The sequence below is a fragment of the Mercurialis annua genome, linkage group LG5 (genome assembly GCF_937616625.2).
Source record: "Mercurialis annua linkage group LG5, ddMerAnnu1.2, whole genome shotgun sequence".
NCBI lineage: Eukaryota > Viridiplantae > Streptophyta > Magnoliopsida > Malpighiales > Euphorbiaceae > Mercurialis > Mercurialis annua.
In genome coordinates, this window is record NC_065574.1 from 15,887,142 (window position 1) to 15,909,303 (window position 22,162).

General features: G+C 35.3%; 1 protein-coding gene across 3 annotated transcripts; it reads right to left on the reverse strand.

Annotated features, from left to right (window-relative positions):
* Window positions 1-214: 214 nt before the first annotated feature.
* LOC126682278 (protein CHROMATIN REMODELING 4) lies at window positions 215-18,509 on the reverse strand. Of its 3 annotated transcripts, none has more exons than XM_050377886.1 (11): window positions 18,249-18,509; window positions 16,511-16,845; window positions 15,470-15,571; window positions 14,603-15,361; window positions 12,599-12,706; window positions 9,714-12,470; window positions 5,907-6,064; window positions 4,530-4,644; window positions 3,752-3,828; window positions 2,588-3,236; window positions 215-2,442 (listed from the first exon to the last, which is right to left on the reverse strand). In XM_050377886.1, the coding sequence occupies exons 2-11, from the start codon at window positions 16,727-16,729 to the stop codon at window positions 397-399; spliced, it is 6,990 nt and encodes a 2,329-aa protein (XP_050233843.1). In that variant the 5' UTR covers window positions 16,730-16,845; window positions 18,249-18,509; the 3' UTR covers window positions 215-396. The 3 variants fall into 3 exon arrangements, with proteins under 3 accessions (XP_050233843.1, XP_050233844.1, XP_050233842.1); XM_050377887.1 differs by having other exon boundaries at window positions 17,938-18,509; XM_050377885.1 differs by having other exon boundaries at window positions 17,912-18,509.
* Between the last annotated feature and the right edge of the window lie 3,653 nt (window positions 18,510-22,162).

The following is a 22,162-nucleotide window of genomic DNA, read 5'->3' on the forward strand; positions in this document are numbered from 1 at the left end:
AGTCTTGCAAGAATAAAATATTTCATACTATAAAAAAATAAAGTAAATAATCCACACATATTTGAGAAAATCAAAATAATCAGCAGAAACAATAACTTTTACATATCCTTTATGACCAAATTTATCATTACAATACTTAAAATACAGAAAAATAATACTATGCATTTCCACACCGGATCATTTAGAAAGCCTGATAACATAGTGGAAGAAGACGAGCAAAAAACAACACTATGCATTTCATTTCATTTCCTCTTACAATAATTTTACAGAGAGACACCCTACATCATCTTATATACGATAATTATCACTCATTACATCATGCCTACAAAAATTTGAGCACATTACTGAAAAGCCTGGAATCCCAGTAGCTGAAAGAATATTACTAACTTTTTATACCTATTGTTCATGCTCAATTACAGGAGGATCTGAAATAGTTCCCTTGGAAGATATCTCCTCCACATCTGGCTGTTCAGTTGGAGGAGGATCCGATGGAGTCTTACTGGAATCGCCAGAGTTAGGTTTGCCTAGTTTCTCTTCTGGACAAATACCTTGAGCATCAAGATGCAAAACATGTGGGTCCTGGATTGTCGGTTCAGGTTGTTGGACTAGTGTATCTGATAATCCAGCTTGGTCACCAGATCTCGGCGAAGGTGGTTTGCTCTCAAGGAAGCTAGAGCCAGTCATGCCTGAACTTGACAACAAGTGCGGACCTGGAGCAACACATGATGCCACCAATTGAAGCACTTCAGGAGAAGGGGACAATCCCATGGTTGTTTTCTTTGGCAAGTTTAAATAAGATGAAGTCAATGAGTTTATCATGTTCAAGTTTGAAAATTTTCCATTTCGGTCGGAATCTTTCCGCATCAAGCCTGATGTTCCAGGAATTAAAGAGGCAGGCGGTTGAAATGTTGAGGATGAAGCAAATTTGCTGCCGTGGATGCGCCTTGTAAAATTCTGCATGTTTCCTGCAATGTCTAGTGGAAACTGCCTGAACAATTGTGATCGCCGCTTCTTTTTTTTCTTTTTGAGTATCCGTCTTGGATCCTTTGGCTGAGGAGGAGGAGGACCCGGTATGACAAAAGGAGGAATTGTAGACTTGTCTTCTCCATATAATACACGTAGAGACCGAGCAATTGCTAATACAGTGGGTGGCAGGTTGGGCTCTGGTGGTTTAGTAGGAGCACTTACAGCTTCCCTAAGCCAATGTGGGAGATTATCCTTTGAAGAACTGCTTCCAACGACCTCTTTCCCTTTTGAATGGGAAACGTCTAGCCCTTTATTTGGGTCTGCAAACAAAGCAGATCCGCTGGATTCACCATTTTCAACATTATTCTGAGAATTATAGAAAATATTTAACGACCTATCCAGAAGACTGGGCAACCTCCCATACTTCATCTTGTTATGTTCTTCTCTGCGGTGAAAATCAAAGCTGCTAGAGCTATTCAAACCCGAAGATCCCAAGTTACTTGATCCCAAGTTGCTTGATCCCAAGGAATTCAGTAGGAATGGCATTTCAGCAGAGGCATTTGAACTAGAGGGTCCAGCAGAAGAATCCCCAGCATGTAATTTTTCAGGATTCCAAGTCGGAATGGGCCCAAATTGCTCGTGCTGCAAACCGGTATGATCTGGTGGCTCAAAATGTTGCAAGCTTGGAGGTAGATCACTAAAGCCCAGTTTCATGTCTGTTAGATGGGACTGAAACTTTGGCGCTAAGCCAAGCCTACTGCCGTGCAAGGCCCTTGCCATCATTCCTTCAGGAATACTCGGGAACAAGGGTGACTTGGAAGACTTTGATGACTTAGTTGCCTTTGAACCTAGGAAGGGAGGTGCATCCAAGATCTTCATTTGTTCCTCCTCCCATCTAGCTGCCAAATCATCTGAACTTCTGTATTTGGAGAATTTTAACCTGGGGTCTCTAAGCATGGCATCCCAATTGCCCCTTCCGTGTCTACGTACACCAATCCAGAGAAAATCAAGTTCATCTTCTGACCAGCCATCTATTTTCGATTTCTTTCTATACAAGTTATTTGATCCAGAACCAGTCCTTAGCATTATGTTTGCGAGCACCTTCCTGTGGTTTTCAGGAAAAGATGTAAAGTTAGATGGCATCTGACCAAAACCCGGTATGGGGGGCACCTCCGTGTCTATCTGATTATATCTTGGTGCATCTTGAGAGGGAAATTTCAAATTGGGTAACAACGGCATTGCTGGAAGGTCCCGCATAGAGTTGTTTACAGTGTCAACTCTTCCTCCAAGTGACAAACTAGGTAATAGATCAGGATGCGGAATTGGCATACTCTTAGAAGGAACTGAGAATCTGGGGAACAATTTTTCATCAAAAGGTAAATTTGGTAATGACATTTTCTCCTGAAAATCAGCAAAACTAGAACTGGAACTCTCAAAACATTCAGAACTTTTCCCTCGCGGAAGAGGGGGAGGACACTGCAGAGAGAAAAAAAGTCAAAATGAGGTCATAATCCCATGCATTCATTAGTGAGAGCCAGGGAAATAAACGTTCAAAAACTTTATGACTCCTGAGTGGATCCATGTATCTGTGTGTCAGAAAGAAAGGGAGAGAGAAGAGCACCTGACTATATGGGAGCCAACCATCTGATATACCACTTCTCATGTGCTGTTGTAAAAGTTCTGCTGATGCTTCTTGAAATCTCAGTTTGCCAAGCATAGTCTCTGGATATTTCACATCTGCCTCAACAGAGGAAGGAGGTAGAGTAAATGGAAATTCTGGTCCAAACACTGGCTTGCTTTGTCTATTAGCAAATCGTGAAGAGTTTCTGTGCGATGAGTCTAAGTGATTAGCATTGGGCGCACAAAGTCCCAGAACTGGTAACAAATTATAATCAATATTGTTTGCGCCCTGATTTTGTTGACTTGGACCAAAGTCGGGAGAAGGGTGACCAGGAGAATTAATAGCAGAAAGATCCAGATAATGGGTGGCTTTAAGCTTTGAAACCCTACCCAGCCTCAAAGTTGAGTCAGCTTTGCTCTTCTGTGTACCCAATGGCTGGGGTAACTTGATATCTTCCAAGTCCATATCTGGAGACTTCTCTTTAACTTGTTGAGCAAATTCCGTTACTTGATTCTCGTCCTTTACCTTACTGGGAGGACAATGAGACCGTAGTGGTGACTCAGGAATAGGAAGTCCTTCATCCGGAAGGGATTCTTCAATTGCATTCCTCTGAGCAAGGCGCCATTTTTGTCTTGCACGAAGCTTAGCACTGTTTAAAAAAGATGGTAAATTAAACAAGCTAAATCTCACAAATCATTACATTCCTGTTCATGATTCCCTTCTGGTTCAATATGCATAAGATTATTTTTTTGTATTAACCCTGAATAAAGGCAAGCAGTCCTTTTTTTAGTTTTTTGTAAGAATGCATACATTTAGTTAAATCCTCTATAAGGATTATAGTAAGTTTGGTTCAATACCACTTCAAAGACACCTCTCAGATCAATACACATTTCCTCTTGTTGGAATGAATAAATCATCAAACTAGAAAGGCCTACTTTTAAAATTAAGCCCTTAGCATGTTCAAGATCAAAATGCATAATTCACAATCAAAATCATTTATGTTTTGTTATTTAATACTGCGCATTACTATTATAAGCCATTAATATTCTTATCTAAAATAACTGCTAGTGGTGAATTTTGCATATATTTCAAGAAATTGTATCTATTTGGAGCTTGCCTATAAATGACCACTGTACAATAATGGCAAATGATTTTTTTACTTACTACTTTGCTTTCAGCGCCCTTCCAGCTGGTGTATATTCCCGCTCTGGCTCTGGCTCCTTTTCCTCTTCACCGGCACTCTGTTTAGCACATTAACAATTAAAACTTCCATTAGTGAGAAAAAGAAAAATTACATATATATATTGCATGGTCATCATGACAATCTTGAAGGTAAGACTGGAGTATATAGATTCCAAAGTTATCTTGACACTTTCAATGTAAGATTGAAGGTTTATGAGGTGTTGTGGGGCATCATGTTTGTTGGAGGGGACATGTAAATTAAATGGAAGACGTTTCGCATGCAACTCATTATGTGGAGAACAGAAAGAATACTCCACTCCTGGAAATAAACATGACAAAATCAGATGCCTTCTTTCACATGAATAACAATCCAGTCCAATATTCCAACCGTTGTAGTTTGAGATGCATTACTTTCCAGATATTATCTTCATACTCATTTTAGAGGAATGCGACAGAATCAACAGCATAAATTGTCATCAGCACAAGCTATTAAACAGTGCATATCTATGCATGTGAGAAAAGGAGAGCATGGATGTATGAACCCAAAATGTACTTGCAACTATTTTCATCTTCACAAATAATGTCAATTTGGCTAGTGCTTGAATACTAAGAATAAAAAAATATCACATATATGGCTTTGACATTGTAAGTGAAATATTTAAGAACCATAGTAGTCAAGTCTACATTACTTTCTCCATTACCCAGAAAGATTACTCATTCAACTTCACTAAAATAGCATTCATGTAAAGATATGGTGTACCTCGCTCAAAATTCCATTTGGATGTAGAGCATAAGCTTCTCGGTAAGAAACAGCCTTTCTCTGGCGCTTCCCTCGACCAAGAACTGCTTCTTCTTCACTTTGATATCTCTCCCATCTAAAGTACAGAACAAAACATATCAGAAGTGTTTTTATGTTGAAACTCTGTAATTCAAGTCTGATCTGAACAGACTGATCAAGTGATTGGAGCATGTTTAGCATTGACACAAGAATTTATATGTAATTATGTTTTTCTCCATCTTCAGTAAGTTAGTAACCTCAAGCCAAAGTGCAGCAAGCTTTCAGTTGTACCATGACTTACCATTGCATACATCCACTAAGTTTCCAATTCAACCAATCTGAGATAATATAACATGAAATTCCAATTTGAGAACAAATAAATCACATAAACACAGAAGTTACTGCATCAATTTCCTCATCCAAAAAGCTAAACTAGAGTTTTTAGGGGTACTGACTGTGTGACATGATCTATACAGCATTTCAAAGCTTAAAAGCATATAAATTTAAAGTGACATGCGCCTCTACAATACAAAAGAGGAGGTGATGAAAAGAGTACCGCCAGTAATAAAAAAATAACCGTATCAATGTCAAATAGGCATAGACATGAAAACATAGTCGAGAAGTTATAGTGAACTTGCAGTTTGATGACTATCTTTTGATTTGACAGTTTTAGTCAAATACTATTTTGCCCACCAGGTCAATATTTGATTGATAAAATTTGTTTCTGTTTTACTTCCTTTTAAATATCGTTTAATAGCAATATAAATGAACTTGAACAGAAGTTAGACATCATTGTTTGATGAACTGTAAAAAGCTACAGGCAGGCAGCGATTTTGCATATGCAAGCTGCCTTAGACTACTACATCCAATGCATTTGTTCTCACGTTTATGTTTATTTAATAAGGAGAATGTTGCATTCTATCCCCCACATTCACCAGATTTCCGCCCAATGAATCAATTTCGTCATTTTCTTGATTGTTTTAAGGATTTCTCATCGCCCTTATTCACTTGTACAACATTTAATTGCAAAATATAAATGAACTCCTTGCACAGACGTTAGACATCATTGTTTGAAAAACTGTTAAAAGCTACAAGCATGCAGCGATTTTGCATATGCAAGCTGCATTAGACTACTACAAATTTAACATTACGAATGATTCTTTGCGTTTAGGTTGTTTCCAATGAAGTATGATGATAGTATCCTCTCAAACATTTATAAACCAAGCTTCACCATAACAATTCTTCAAATAAGTGATAGAATAATTTTAAAAAAAAAAAAATATTTACGGAATATCACATAAGAAAATACACGTGCAAAACAAACTTCATATAAAAAATGTAACTAGAAGGGCCCCGCACCTTGAGCGCAGAAGCTTGTCCCATTCACTTTCTTCAGTGGCCATAGCCACGGTATTTTCTTTTCTCTCAGAATTTTGTCCACAAATTTCATCACCAGCAAGAGAAGGTGATTCAGCTCCCCCTTGCTCTTCAACTGGTTCATCATTCCATTCCACAGACTGATAAGAAAAAGTTACATTAGTTTTCTTCAACACCAACAGTCAACAGAATTTCATTGCTCAGTGATTTATTGACAGATGAATCACTAAAAGGCACAACATTCTTCTAGAAATAAAATAAAAATTAGCAAAGCAATTCACGGAAAAACAAAAAGTTAAATGCAAAATGAAAAGATGGACAATAACATCACTTCAGTAAATAGTGCTTTAAAGCTGAAGGAAGTTCTACATAAAGATGATATCTCTACTGGATATTTTCATGTAACAGACAACAAAACACTATCTTAAAAGAAGTTTCATGAAACTTTAACAAATGGTATAACTCGGTTTTATCAAAGAGATGGTAGGAGTAGAAAATGGAGAACATTGGAATAACATAGTGCTGATGAAATCAAGATATGGAAGGGAGAACTCGTGCATCTATAAGTTCCAGAATCAAATTAAATATTATTTTTGATAATCAAACTTATTGACAAAGTCAACTGACTAAAAAATGAGGAATTACTAAACGGAATTAAATGTCAGGGGGATTCAAGTTGACTTTTAAAAAATTAGGAGACAATTAGCATATTGGATGTTAAATTATAGGGTGATGGTAATTTTCCCAAATCTTAAATATCATCATGGACTAAAGTGCAATAAAATCAAATTTTAAGATCATAGAGCAGATTGTTGTGAAATAATTATCAATGAAGAGTCATTAGAAAATCTAAAGGTTTAAGAATGCGGACTCTAAAACAAAACGCAGACAGTGTTTTGTAACGCAAAACTCAAGGTTTTATTATCTTTTAACTTTTAATCAGCAATAAATCTTCCTTGCTTTAAATGAAAGTTCTATAAGATCATAAATTGACTCATTAAAACGTATGACATATTAGATGTTGTATGTGTGCGCAGCGCATATTACACTGGGTCAATGTGCATGTAATTACACTTGATTCCACTAAGTCCTAGTTTTAAAATTTCTATATTTGCCTCATCATCTTCCACCGGCAAATATTCACATAAAATTAAGTTTCACCTAGTACTCTTTCTTTAGTAAGCTCAAGCCAGACAAACACTTAAAATGCTTTTGTTGTTGAAAGATAACTTGAGATAAAGTAATTATTGTTCAAGAGATATAATGCAAAAATTCAGGGAGCAGTTTCCTACTGTTGTGCTACTTTTGGACTGTCTGGTGCAGTTACACATAAGTGTAATATCTGCTTGAAGTGATATCCAGGGAATTCTAGATGTCAAGTAGTAATAATCTTGTGATGTTCTAGAACTTAACAAGTAGATATTGTCAAATTTCAGGCTTAGAAGCCTCTTTTACCTCCCCTAAATCCTCAAGAAATTCTATAGTCCCTCACAAAAATACAGTTCACAGGCCAAATCTACATTACAAATAGTCGAAATGCTGCTAAAGACATGCCCGACTCTCTAGGCACACTACCCAAAGCATGCCTCCAGAGCCTTCACCTTAGATGTGATATCTAGGGAATTCTAAATGCCAAGTTATAATCTTGTTATTGTTTCACAAGTACATATTGTTAAAATTAAGGTTAAGTAGCACAGAAACCTGGAGGAAGATGCATATTTCTGTTTTCGAAAAGGTTTCGGTATCCAAAACTCGTAGGAGACTTTTTGGACTCGTTTCGATATATAATAAAGATTAGACATCATTTACCTTATGTGAAAGCTGTATCCTATGAAAATGTCTAAGAAGTTACTCACAAACAAACAATAAAACCTAATCAGTCTTGTTTACTTTATTTGTGCGGAATTATATTATATTTTTCTTATAATTCTGAAACTTTAACATATTAATTTCAATTATAATTATAGAATTCTAGATAAGTTATTATTTGTTATAAACTTAAATTTGAGTATATTCAAATGATTTGTTTTATTAATTTTAAAAAATGTACAGCAATTCATTTGCATAAAAATAAACATTTTATAAGTACAAGTTGAAATTAATAAAATAGTATTATTTTTTATATTATAAAGGCTTATCCCCTTAAAAACCCTCACCTTTTACCCCCAATTCGTTTGTACCCTCACGTTGCAAAACCACCAAATATACCCAAATTACGACCTTTCACTTTCAATTGCACCCTCAAGAATTAAACTGATCTCTTTTCACTTGAAAAAATAGGTTTAATTTTGTTTTAAATAAAATATTAAATCCTATTTTAAAATATATGCTAAAATTTAAAGTATTGATTTGAACATTTTTCAAGTGAAAAGAAGTTAATTTAATGCTTGAGGGTACAATTGAAAGTGAAAGGTCGTAATTTGGATATATTTGGTGGTTTTACAAGGGTGCAAACGAAATAGGGGTAAAAGGTGGGGGGATTTTAAGGGGATAAGCCTATTATAAATATATGACTATATTTTTATTATTTACACATTTCTCCCATGTTTCGTGTAACTTGTTTTTGAAAATGTCATTGTTTCCGATTTTTGTTTCCTTACTACTTAGATTAAGGTTTAAAAATTCTAAATTACCTCCCCAGTAAATATCCTCAGGGAATAAAGTCCCCCACACAAAATAAAGTCCCCCACACCAAGTTACATTACAGACAGCCTAGATTTTGCTAAAGTCGTGCCAGACTCCCAAGGCAAACTACCCAAAGTTGGCCCCCTGAGGGGCAGAAGCAACAGCACAGAGGCACAAACTTATTGCATAGCCAGCACTGGTTGCATGGCACAAGATCCAAGATAGGCATGCCTCCAATTCATCCAACTCGCCAGAGGCCACAACCGCCAAACTCCTGACTTCTTGACATTCCAAAATTCAGAGTCGATGTGTCCAGAGTCCTATTACACCTCTGTCATCTCAAATATCTCTCTACCTTCTAAGTGTGACTCTTAGAAGTTCTCTTTAATTTTCATCTATTTCTTACTATTCTAGAACTAATTTTCAGATCTAATTTAATGATAATCTCATCTAAAATTCAGTATTTAACCTAAAATTATTCAAACATTAACCCTACTTCAGCCTTGCCAAATTTGTCCCACATCATGGAATAAATGCAAGCTTATGAATTGATATTATTTGGAAAATTTTCTAGTTAAAGTACTAATTATAAAAGCAATTTCTTTTTTAATCTTACTATATTTGAATTTTGATGGCACAGCAGATGTCAATATTAGTTAATATAAAAGTTCTTATTTACGTATTATTAATATTAATGAACATTAAACATTTTTCTTATCTGTAATTTTTTCCGTCAAAGTTATTTATTATTTGCTCTCTTAGTCTTAAGCACATGACTGCCCATGAAACCTTAAGCTTAAGATTTAGAACCTTTTGTTCCATGCAGTATTTAGCTTTAGCAAGAACGCCCTAATGCCACTTTTCTAAAAGGTAATATCCAAAAGATAAACCTCTTATAAGATTTGACTGTTCACATAACTTTCCTAAATTTTTCTAACTTTCATACAGACAAAAATGAAGCCTTAACTCTAATTTGCACGTTGTCTTACATGTCTAGCTCTAGCACGTTAATTTTGTTTTATGTGTAACATTAACATAAAACAGCAAATAGACTTCTCTCTTTTGCAAAATCAACACAGCAACAACAAAAAATAACAGCATATATACTAGTTTTTTTTTTTGCATATAAATATGCACCATAGCAACTAGAGAAAAATTCATTACCTTTACAGAGCCAAGCATGTCATTCTCAAAATCCAATTCAGCAATATCAGCAGTCCCAGACTGAAGGATTGAACGGTCAAGCAATTTTGCAATTGCATTTTCATCCCAGACAATTTTGTTGCCGCCATCTGTACACTTATCCTGGTACACATCCCCCAGGCCACCACCCCTTTTCCTCTGTTTTTGCTCTGTATCTGCTACTGCCTCATCTTTACTGCTATTACTTTCACCAGCATCTTTCCCAGCCATGCTACAAGAATCAGTAAAAAGTTCCTCTGTTCCCCATCGCAGAATATCCTCTACTTCCTTTTGAGAGCCAGACTTATTCACAAAAAGCTGGTCAAGCATTAATTTCTTTTTAGCAAGCTGCAAGATACGCTCTTCAACACTTGCACGAACAACAAGCCTGTACACCAAAAGTCTTTTGGACTGTCCAATTCGATGAGCTCGGTTCATTGCTTGAATATCAGCATGTGGGTTGAAATCAGAGTCATAAATAACAACAGTGTCAGCAGTTGCCAAATTGATTCCAAGACCACAAGAGCGCGTTGATAACAAAAACACAAATCTGCTTTTGTCCTGGTTGAAACGGGCAATTGCTGTTTGGCGGTCAGAGACGCATACAGATCCATCCACCCTCTCATAAGTTTTAGGCCCAAACTCTATAGTCAAATAATCCTCAAGAATATCCAAAAGCTTGGTCATCTGAGAGAAAATAAGAACTCTATGCCCTTCCTTATATAAAGCCTTTAACATAGAGTGCAGCACAGTGAGCTTTGCAGATGCTTTTATTCGCATGTCATGAAGGAATTCTAATGATCCAGAATCAGGCTCAGTTCCTGGTATGAGATAGGGGTGATTGCAAATCTTTCTCAGTTGCATTACAATGTTCAGCATGGATTGCTGTGCAACCCCTTTTCCAATATTCCGCAATATCTGGTAGTTTTTTGTTAGCATTGCACGATAGTATTCAGCCTGTATAGAAGTCAACTCAACAGGGACCATTCTTTCTGTCTTGGGAGGGATATTTTGCATGGCATCTTTTTTAAGCCGTCGAAGCATATGAGGAGCAACAAGTTTTTTCAATTCATCCACTTTTTCCGCAGTTGTAAGGTCATTAAACTTCTCCTCAAATGAAGACAGAGAAGGGAATGAAGCTGGCTGCAAGAAGTTAAGCAAATTATACATCTCACCAATATTATTTTGAAGAGGGGTGCCAGTTAGGAGAACTCGGTGTTGGAAAGAGAATGTATTGAGCAAGCTGAATAGCTTACTTCCGGAATTCTTTAGACGATGGCCCTCATCAACCACAAGAACTTCCCACGGAACTCCACGCAAATGGGAGGAGTCAGCGAGAACCATTTCATATGTAGTTAAAAGAACATTAAATTTATGTGAAGAAGTTTTCTTATTCATATCATTAGGATCACTAGCATGCCACTCATATTGGCGAATAATTGCCCTTGCTTTTGCACACCCATGATATTCCACAACATTTACGTTAGGGGCCCATAATGCAAATTCAGCATGCCAGTTAGGCATTGTGGACAGTGGAACTAAGACCAAGCAAGGCAAAGATGCTTTGAACTCAAAGTATAATGATGACATAAAAGCACAAGCAGACACTGTTTTTCCCAGCCCCATTTCATCAGCAAGGATCACATTTTTCGATTTGTACCAGCATCTGCGTAACCAATTTAATGCTTCAAGCTGATGAGGAAATAAGCTACCTCCTTTCAATTCCTCGGGTTGCTCTGTGAGAGTAACAATCTCATTCCTCTGACCATCACCCCTCCCCTTTATTATTGGAGTTCCCCTCATACAATTTCTTTCCACTGTTTTCTGTTCTAACTGATCAAACAAATCAACCAGATGTGAAGACTTCAATAAAACAGGTTCATCCAGTTTTTCCCAAGTGCATTCATCATATGGAAGACCAGTCCATCTAACAAAAGCTTCCTGCGTACCATCTCTAGAAGCACGAAGAGCAATAACACGTTGTGGCTGCTTCCACTTCTCCTCACATATATTTATCAAAGCTGTTCCATACTTAGCCTTATAATTTTCTAGTTTTCTTTTTGCAAGGACTTTCAGCTGAGATTCCAAAATCCAACTATTGTGTACATGAGACTTCCCTACCCACTTAACTAAAAATTCAAATATAGGCTCACGATTAGCATGTGCAGAATCGATTGCAATGGGTTGCTGAACTTTATTTTGAGCACCACTGCTCATTTTCATTTCCATATCTGCCTCTTTGCTGACTCTGGTTTCAGGCGATAAATTGAGCTCAGTGATATCCCGACTTTTCAGACGATCGCCAATATTCTCCTTTATTGCAACATTTTCAGCTTGTTTTACAGAATCTTCTGCAGTTACTTGAGACTCATCTCCATCTTTATCATTTACACCTCTAGAACCAGAACCCGTGTTATCTTTCCCCAATAAATCCTTGGGTCTTTCTCCTTTACAATCTTTACTTGCAGATCTCTTATATACATGTATTTTATCCACCACAGTTTCATCCTTCATGCTTTTTCCCTCATCAAAAATTTGGTTGATTCCAGGACAACCCTCTGCAATATTTTCAGCAACTGCTACATTGGAATCAACATCACAACCAGAATTTTCCTCTCTCATATGGATTTCAGGAATGAGTAATTGATCTGAAGGTAGGTCATCTGTCACAAATGAAGATAAATTACATGAAGAGCTTGCATTATCACCTTGAATCCGGCATCCTAAAACACGATCAACCTGATATATGAAGACAAATGGAAGGATAAAAGTTGTCAAAATCTATGCAAATCCTAAGATGAAATGCTTTCTAAGAATGATAGACAAATAGTTGAAATCCTATAAGTTTCCTCGATCAGTTGATTCACCTGTTGAAGTTCATGGATAGCAAGATCTTCACCTAATTGTGTTTCATCCGCATAACCCCCAGCCTTATTAGTCTCATTTGATGGGTGAACAAGTTCTTCGAGAAGCTTCTGATGAAAAAAAAAAGGGGGGTTCATCAATTTATAATCATAATAAAAGCAAAGACTTCCAATACCAACGAAACCCACTTATTTGACAATAAATCAATAATATGACAGTGAGGACTGCAATTGCACAAAGAAAATAATATTAATCATGAAGTCTCCGTGCAAAAATAGTCTGTCTTAAGTGAAAATGCCAAAAGGAATACTGTCAGCAACCATCTGTAGTACCAACTTATAGATCATTTATATCAAGCTTGTAAAAAAAACTAAACATGGTTGTCAAATTGTGATTCAAAACAAGGATCAAAACCCGCATTTGTGAATTGTGAAATAAACTGTCGTACCAACTTATTGATCATTTACATCCAGCTTGTAAAAGAAACTAAACATAGTTGCCAAATTGAGATTCGGAACAAGGATCAAAACCCGCATTTGTGAAGTGTGAAACAAATAGAAATACAACATATACCTTATAATATAATAGAAATTCGCAAATACTTATATGAAAGTACTCACATTTCAAGCAACAAAATGTCAGTCCAATGATATAATAAAAGTTGTATTCAAGGTCACAACAGAAGGTAAGCGCAAAGACAGTTAATAACAAATAAGAAGAGACACACACACAGAGAGAGAGAAAGAGAGGCAAAATGGCTGAAAGTAATAACTAATTAGCCATAAGACGGAAAAAAAACAAAGGAATGAGAGTCAGCAAACCCACCATTTGCTCAAGGATTAAGTGGAATAGCAAAACTTGGCGTGGCAAAAGGAGAATAAGATGCATATATAAATCTATAGAAATAAATAAATAATGGTTCTATTTTTATTTTTCATTCAGTTCAATTTACTTGGAGAATGTTGTGGAGGTTTCTTGTCACAGTATAACTGGAAAAAAATGATCTACATTCAGTTTCCAATCCATTAAATTTGACAAGACACGGGTTCACCAAATAAGGAAAGAAAAGTTGATATTGATTTATTCAGGCACAATTTGTGCAAAGTTGTTATTCAAAATATAGATTTACACAGCCGGAGGTGGGACATCAATATAATAGAATTGAGAAGCATAGCCCACTGAAACTAGATAGAAAACAACTCCAACAAAAGCAGACAAACATTGAACCAAGATGGCTAAAATGAAACTGTAACACATAACACTTGAAACTCAGGTACTCAATCATTCTATCAAGTAATCACTCAAAAATACCCAACATTTTCGACTTTTTTCATTTCAGGCTCAACCTTAATAAGATTTGGTCATAAATGAAAAAATTGAAAAGGTTTGGCATTCTTTTGATAAATATGCCTTTTAAATCAAGTTGTTGGCTACAATTGATATGTATTTACCGAAATTGGGCTACAACTGGCAAAAAAAAGGTTGGACCATAAATGAAAAAGTCGAAAAGGTTGGTATATTTTAGTGATTAAACCTATTATCAATTACCAACTTGTATATTTATCATTGACAAGGTGTGGCTCGCGAATTTCCAACAGTCCACATGAAAGAAGAACAATTTACAGAAACCATCAGAAATTGAAAATAATTGAAGAAATTACTAGCTTAATTTTAATTCAGGCGCAATTTGTGCATATTTGTGATTCAAAATATAAGATTCACACAGCCTAAGGTGGAATATTAATATAATAGAATTGAGAAGCATAGAACACTGAAACTAGAATGAAAAAATTTCCAACTAAAGTTAACAAAAAGTGAACTAAGAACACCACAACTGAACTGCCACACATGACCCTTGAAACTCAGGTACTAAATCATATTATCAATTACCAGCCCTTATAGCTATCATTAACGAGGTGCGCCACACAAATTTGCAAGAGTCCACATGAAAGAAGAACAATGTATAGAAACTAACAGAAATTGTAAATAATTGAAGCAGATAATACCTCATTCTTCCCTTGCACCTCTACATTCTTGACTTCAACATCATTCTTTAAACTTAATGTGGAAACCCCATGATCAACAGTTCTCTCTTTTTGTAACAGTTGAGTACTCCCAGTAAATAAACAATTGGATTTCGATTGACGTTTCTTAGAAGTGCGTTTTCCTTTGTCAGCCCTATGCTTCTTTACTTCACCATTTTCACCATTGCTTTCTAGTTTTCTTTTTCTGTCTTTCTCGATGGTGGCACCAATTGCAAGAACAATATTTTTTCTTGGAAACCCATTATAACAAGACAAGTCATGCTTTCGATCAGTTATTTCATCAGTAGGCTCTAATTTTGTGAGTTCAGAATTTGTCAAAGTTTCCTTGCCTGTTGGTGAGACAGGTGGTGATGCATCAGGTATATTTAAATCATTATCATGCACACATGATGAGGTACCCTCTAAAGAGACGTCAATGTAAGGATCACCCGGCTTGATGCTACTGGATACATCCAAAGAAGCTGGTTCCTTTTCACCAGATAAAACTTCTAAAGAAAACGCAGATTTTCCTTTGCTGGAGGACCTTCGCTTGGAGAGAACGGAACTTCCAAAAAGATGAGATACTTGGTCAGCACTAGAAGACCTAATTCCGCTTTTTGGATTTGATGAAATAATCTTTGTTCTTGCCCGCTTTGAAATGGAGTCCAGCTGAGTAATGGATTTGAGAGGATCACTTTTTTGACAGCACTTTGGGCATTGCCACTTTCCCATTGGAATGCGCTTCAATATATGAATAATAACAAAATTAAGATTAAAAAAATACATGAATTGCCTGTCAATAATCTTACAAATGCCGGCTTACAAGCTGCAATAAGTTACAAAAGATACCTTAAGTGGTGGATCGAGGCACTGAAGATGGTATACTCGAGGACAGCTATCACAGCACAACAAGTTTCCACCAATGTCACAGATCATGCATTCATAGTAATACTGGAAAAGGGTAGATTGCAAGTCAACATAATTGAGGAAAGAGAAAAAAAATGGAACACTGTGTTTAACAAGGAAAAATTCCTAATCTCTAATTCTCGACTGTCAATAAAGAGTCATAACAATAATGACCTTTCACTTGTTAAACAGATGAAGATTATTCACTTTAGTCAGGTACAAAAATATGTGAGAACAAAGGGAGGAAAGGAAAAAACGACTAGAAAGAAGCACAGGAAACAGTGTGGTCAAAGAAAAATGCATATCCTCATTTTCAGTACATTGAACATATACCACATGGGAGATATGCAGTCGGTGCTACGGCCTTAATAACTTCACCACAGAAACAAATCAAACAACTCACTTGTCGGTCATATTGACCTTATTTAAGAGTGCTACCAGAAAACTGATCATAAGGAGAAGCTGCTTGATTATAACTAGGACATGAATACCCAAATACGTCAGTAATAGATTTGACTTGGAATACATTCTGCAGACAACTGAAAAGAGAGCTCTTTGGTATTTAAGCTATAAATAATATATTATCCAAACCAATACATAATCAAGTAAAGGATACTGGTCTTATTTATTGGAAATTTTCTTAAATGATTTTTTAGAGAATACAATGGCATCAACAGGTTCTTTTGCAGCTTAACTCAAATTTGATAAAATTTCTATTCACATCGCATGTGGAATTTTTTTTTCCATTTCCCTTAATAGAGAGATCATCTTAACATAATCTAATAAAAATATCTTAAGCAATTTCCCACTTTAAATGGTACAAACTTTTAGTAATCAACCACCAGGGCTTTCTCTGAATAATTTCACAGTTTAAGCAACATGCATTTATGGAGCATAAATACCGAAAATAACACATTAAAGGACAAATTTGTAATTGCCAAGGAATGTGGCTACTTGTAATTAACAAAATAGATCATAACTCACCCCATCGTTCCCCTTCTTCTTGGATGAAGATAAATCAGAGTCTACTTCACTTTTTAGCTTGCGTTTAGCAGCAGAAGTATTTCTAGGAGACTCCAAGGCTGCTACTTTCTCTTCTTTACCATTGGCAACAACTCGTCCATACAAGATTTTTTTTCGTTTGCGCTTCAAGACCCAGTTCCTATTTATCATTTTACTAGCCGTCAAACCCTTATCCTTCATTCCTTAATCCCCTGTGTCATATTTGCAGCTAAAGCAGACACAAGCGTGCTATGCATTAACGGAAAAATATCAAATAAGATGTGGAGGAAATCTGAGCAAACGCAAACCTCAAATTCCTGTTCAACATATAAAAGGAATTGTAATAAGCACAGGTATGACAAGTGACAGCAAAATGAACCATAACAGTGATTGCCTTTGATATGACCTACAAGCAACAGCAACATCGGTAGAGGAAATGACTCATAAACACCAATTTTCAAAATGAACAATATCATGAAAGACTTTGTGTGCCAGGTACACAGATGCAAGACTTCAAAAAGGAAACAGCCGACACCCGTCACAGAAAAGAATTATGCTTGCAAAATTAAATCGACAAGAAGGTTAACTATCAATAAAGAGGAATAAGCAACAAGCACGGAAGCAAAATTAATCACATTACAAAATAAGGTCATATTCATAAAAAAAAAAAAAAAAAAATTGTCTAAAGCCTTCCAGAGCTAATGTTATTATTCTCTCTCCAGTAAAAAATGACATTCTAGTATTCTACTACGAATATAACAATACTAGAAATAGAAAATCAAAGCAGAAGTTCACTAAAATGTCAAGGACACAATGTAGCTAAAGGAAAATAAGGCCACAAAGCTGAAGTGCGTCTCAAAATAAAGCTCTGGGCCGTACTTGACCGGCCAAAGGCAGGAAGCAGAACAACTTTGCGGCAAGTAAAGAAGTTCATCGGTATGACAACAGGAACACCTCAATTTGACAAAATATAAGCAACCAACCAAGTCTACTAACTTCAAAATGCTGAAAATTTCCGAAACTACTCAAGATCAAGGATGACATGGTACATTTCCGAAACCCGACTTCAATCAGCTCAATAAACAGAAAACAAAACAGCCGCTATAAAATCATGCAACAAGAATTTCCATATTGTAACCATCTTAAGCAAAACAACAATCACTATCAAATGCTAGGCAGTTATTAAAATCCACAAATTAAAGAGATGAAGTCAAATAAGAAATAAGCAAACACATTATCAAAATACTCCAATCAATCAAAGAAGTTACATGCAACATCTCCCACAACAAGCAGCAAACATCCAAAACCAGCAGAAATCAGCTCAAACTTGACAAAAATGAAAACCCCATAAAAATGAATCAATTAGAGAAAAACAAGCAGTACCCAGATAAGAAAAGCAGCTCAGGAACCCAATTCCGGGCAGAATCAGAATCAAAACCGCAGTAACAATCTGAAACGCGACGAGATTAAGAGTGGGAGGAGGGTTTGGAAAGGCGGAGAAATTAGGGCACGGAAGCGATACGAGAAAAGAGGAGGAGAGAGGGATAAAAATAAAAAAGGGAGACAGACACGACGCACACGCCACCAAATGTAAAATAAAGCGAAAAAATTAAATATGGACAGCGACTTATTACTTATAAATACACACACACAACACACAATTAAGTCTTGTTTTAGAGAGAGAAACCGAATGGGTCTAGAGAGAGAAAGTAAAGCATACGATACGGAGAGAAGGACGATGGGGTCTGACATGGCAGGCAGCAGCAGCAGCCATCATCACACAGAACAACCATCTGACCTCTTATACCTCGCCACGTGGCTTCACCCCATGCTTTTCTTTTTCTTTCTTCTCCTCATTGTGCTCTCTTCTTCTTCAACAACTTTTGGGAAATGGAATTGAAGATTTCATTCAGTGTTTGTTTATTTTGGTAATGACGGTTTTTATAGTTAGCGTTGCCATTTTTTATTAAGGTTTCTCCTTTTGGATATGGTTAGTCACAAATTTCATTAATTATAACTTTTTATGTTTTTTCTTCAAAGTAGGAGGTAAGTCGGCCGGCAATCTAAATATATTTTTGTAAATCTAATTAACTACTTCATGCCTTATCCAAATGTAGATTCACTTAAAAAAATTAAAAACAATGATAAAAAAAATTGATAACAACATAGATGGAATAACCTCAAAAAGGAACCTAATTGAGAGCAGGTTTTTGAGTCAAAACAGGTTTAATTGCTTGCCGGGTTTTCACGTGAACTCGCAAGAAATGAGTTTATTGTGTTATTTACCGCTTTATTAAATAATTTATGTAATTAACTACTTCTGCCAGGAATCTAAATATATTTTTTTGACAGAATTGGAATTTATATCAATATGGAGAAAAAAAAGTAGTATACAATAATTCTGTAAATCTAATTAACTACTTCATGCCTTATCCAAATGTACATTCACTTGAAAAAATTAAAGACAAAAATAAAAAAAAATGATAAACAAATGGCTGATAACTGATAACCATGGATTTAAATCGCGGTAACGACCGCGGCCGTATATAACGGTAGCGGACCAGTAACGGCTATAACATCGCGTAACGGTCTGCTGAAGCGCAATTTTTTTTTATTTTTTCGTAAAGTGCGTGAAATTAACACAATTTGAAAGAACTAAAATGAAATATAATTATACAAATGTCTAATAAAAAGAAGGCCTAATGTCTTAAAAATCCCCGACCTTTTAGCCCCTTTTCAATCATACCTGACGTTGAAAATTTGTCAATTTTACCCTATTTTGCATTTTTGTGTTTCAATTGTACCCTGAAAAATTAAATTAACGTCTTTTGCGTTTGGAAATTTGTTTAGAACATTCTCCATGTCTCGCATATATTAATTGTATATTTTTAAAATTTATTTAAATTTAGTTAAATTAATTAAGAATTTAAATTAGTGTTAATTTGATTATGGTTTTTAGTTAGTTTTTAAAAATAAAGGACTTATTTGTACTTTTTTGAATAAAAAGAATTTAATTTCATGTTTAGACTTAATTAATTGAATGATTTCATCATGTAAGTAAAACAATTAACAAAAATTAAAATATTGGGGAAAACGGAAAATTCAAAAGTGGGTAAAATTGACAAATTTTCAACGTCGGGGTGGAATTGAAAAAAAAGTTTAAAGGTGAGGGGTTTTTGAGTGATTAGGCCTAAAAAGAACTGTAAAAAAAGGCATTTTTTAAAATTTTTTTATCATAGTTGAAAATGTTTTAAATTTATTTATCATAATAAAATTTATTCATAATAAAAGATACAAGACAAGAAAATATAAATACAATTTGACATGTTTTTAACAAAAAATATTACAAATAAAATCGAGTGTCGTGGAGGATCTTGTAGCGGCTCTTCTTCTTCCCTCTGATAACTGAACAAAGAATCGGCAAAATTTGACATATCTACATGATTTCTAAATGACTCGAATACAGGTTGGGTAGTTGATGATTGTGGATCATGTTGGGTTGATTCAGTATTGATAACACCGCTATATCCATAGTTGGTATCGTTGTATCCAGAGTTGGTATCGCCGCCATATCCATAGTTTGTATTTGATCCTGAACTATCTCTTTCATAGTTGACTGCATTATAACTACCATACCCATATAAGTTATAGTTGTCTTGTCCACCTGAAAGGGGTTGATAATATGTTGGAGAATGATAAGGAGGAAGCTCATTTGAAGGAAAAGAAGATGAGCGCACATCATGAATTGAGGAACCTACATCAACATTTGGGACTTGTGTAAAATCATGAGGATATGTTGATGGAACACATGTTTCTCCTCCTCCAGCGGGTGGTGCACTATCATCATCGTCGTCATCATTACCACTGTCATCATCATCACTATCACCACCACCACTAGTACTATGTCCAGCCGGATTACTCTGTTGAGCAAAAGGTTGAGTTGTGGATTAATCATCGTCTGATAGCCAATTCATGTTTTCTCCATCCAGTAAAGGTCTTTCTCTTCTTCAAGCCATTCAGATAAAGGATCATCTTCCTCAAAAATGTAATTCAAATTAATTGGATTATAACTTTGATTCAAATCTATCTGACTCTTTCTAGTCGCATTTCGAATTTTGAACTTCATATTGTAATAGACAAAAACAAGTGAATGCAACTTTTGATATCGTAGTCTATTCCTTGTCTTTGTGTGTATCAGTGAGAAAGTGCTCCAATTTCTTTCACAGTTTGAAGAAGATGTTGTCTGACTCAACACTTTTACAGCGATGGTTTGAAGTTCTGGAGCACTTTCACCATATTGAATCCACCACTCAGCTATAATGAAAAAAAACTAACTAACAATTAAAATAAAATTTAAATAATTAAATAAAAAAAATACATGCACTAGTAAAATTAACGGCTCTTTGTGCCAATATAGAACCAAAACTTTTCATTTTATCACGAAAAATTAGTACCTACAAATTAATTTATTATTTCTAAATGATCTTTGAAGTAAATAAATAATTTAAAAAATTTAATTGCTTACTTGATTTAGTGCTTTGGCTTGGTTATCTAAACTTGGCTCTAATCTTTGAATCACATTTTTCATTCCAGCAAATACCTCTATATCATTTGCAATGTTATGCTTGTCATATTGAAATTGTGGATTGAAAAAATAACATGCAAATAGATCATATTAGTCTAAATTAATAATTATATTTAAGTATATAAATTTATATGCGAATAATAAATTTTACCTGCTGCATGCAAATCTTGATGTAATTGGAAATTCCACCTATAATCAATTATTTTCCAATAATTAGCATGACTCTTATAATTTTCTTTTATTGCTAATTTCGCTCTCTCATCGCTTCATATATAAATCTTATTGTAGGTTTATCATCACCATCGACCAATCGTAGGACTTTTAACAAAGGTTCTTGAACTTTCAAAATTTCCTTTGTCTTTTTTCCAAAAATTTCTACCTTCGCTCGACAAGTTAAGAATTATTTTCTTAACTTCAAAAGCAAGACCGGTGATAGCTCTACCATACTTAGAAGCTAACCATCCCTCTGATTCAAATATATTTCTCAATCCCATTTTATGTCTCATAATACTTTCCAAGGCAATAAAATTAATAGCAAACCTTATAATTCCAGGTCGAAGAAGATCTCTGCCATAAGTGTACTTCATGTAATTGCACACCCAATTGTGATTGAAAATGAATTGGGTTATTTGTTTTGCTATTTCCATATCATCTTTGATAGTTTTCTTTTCCCGAAATCTTCAAGGATCAAATTAATGCAGTGTGCAGCACACGCAGTCCAATAAATATAAGGAAAGGCCTCCATCAATTTTTTTTCCACCGGCTTTCATTGCTGCTTCATTATCTGTGACAATTTAAACGACTTTTTCTGGTCCAATTTCTTCAACCAAACTTTTCGTTAGTCCAAAATAATATTCAGCGTCATTAGAAGTAACAAGTGAAGCATTAACTGACTTATAAAAAACAGTGTCACGGCTAGATAAAATTAATTATGGACATTCTAGTTGTACCTGCCCATCCGTCGCACATAATTATGACACCGCGTTCCTTCCATGTTGGTTCAAAAGAAGAAATATATTGTTTCATCAATTTATATTCATTTGGAAGAA

What these genes read in the sequence shown, in the direction of transcription:
- LOC126682278 (XM_050377886.1), bottom strand. Translation starts at nt 16,729, where the DNA reads ATGAAGGATAAGGGTTTGACGGCTAGTAAAATGATAAATAGGAACTGG. An exon ending in AGAAGAAGGGGAACGATGGG is followed by an intron (nt 15,572 to 16,510) that starts GTGAGTTATGAT and finishes ACCCTTTTCCAG; the next exon opens with TATTACTATGAATGCATGAT. An exon ending in AGGGCGCTGAAAGCAAAGTA is followed by an intron (nt 3,237 to 3,751) that starts GTAAGTAAAAAA and finishes TTTTTTAAACAG; the next exon opens with TGCTAAGCTTCGTGCAAGAC.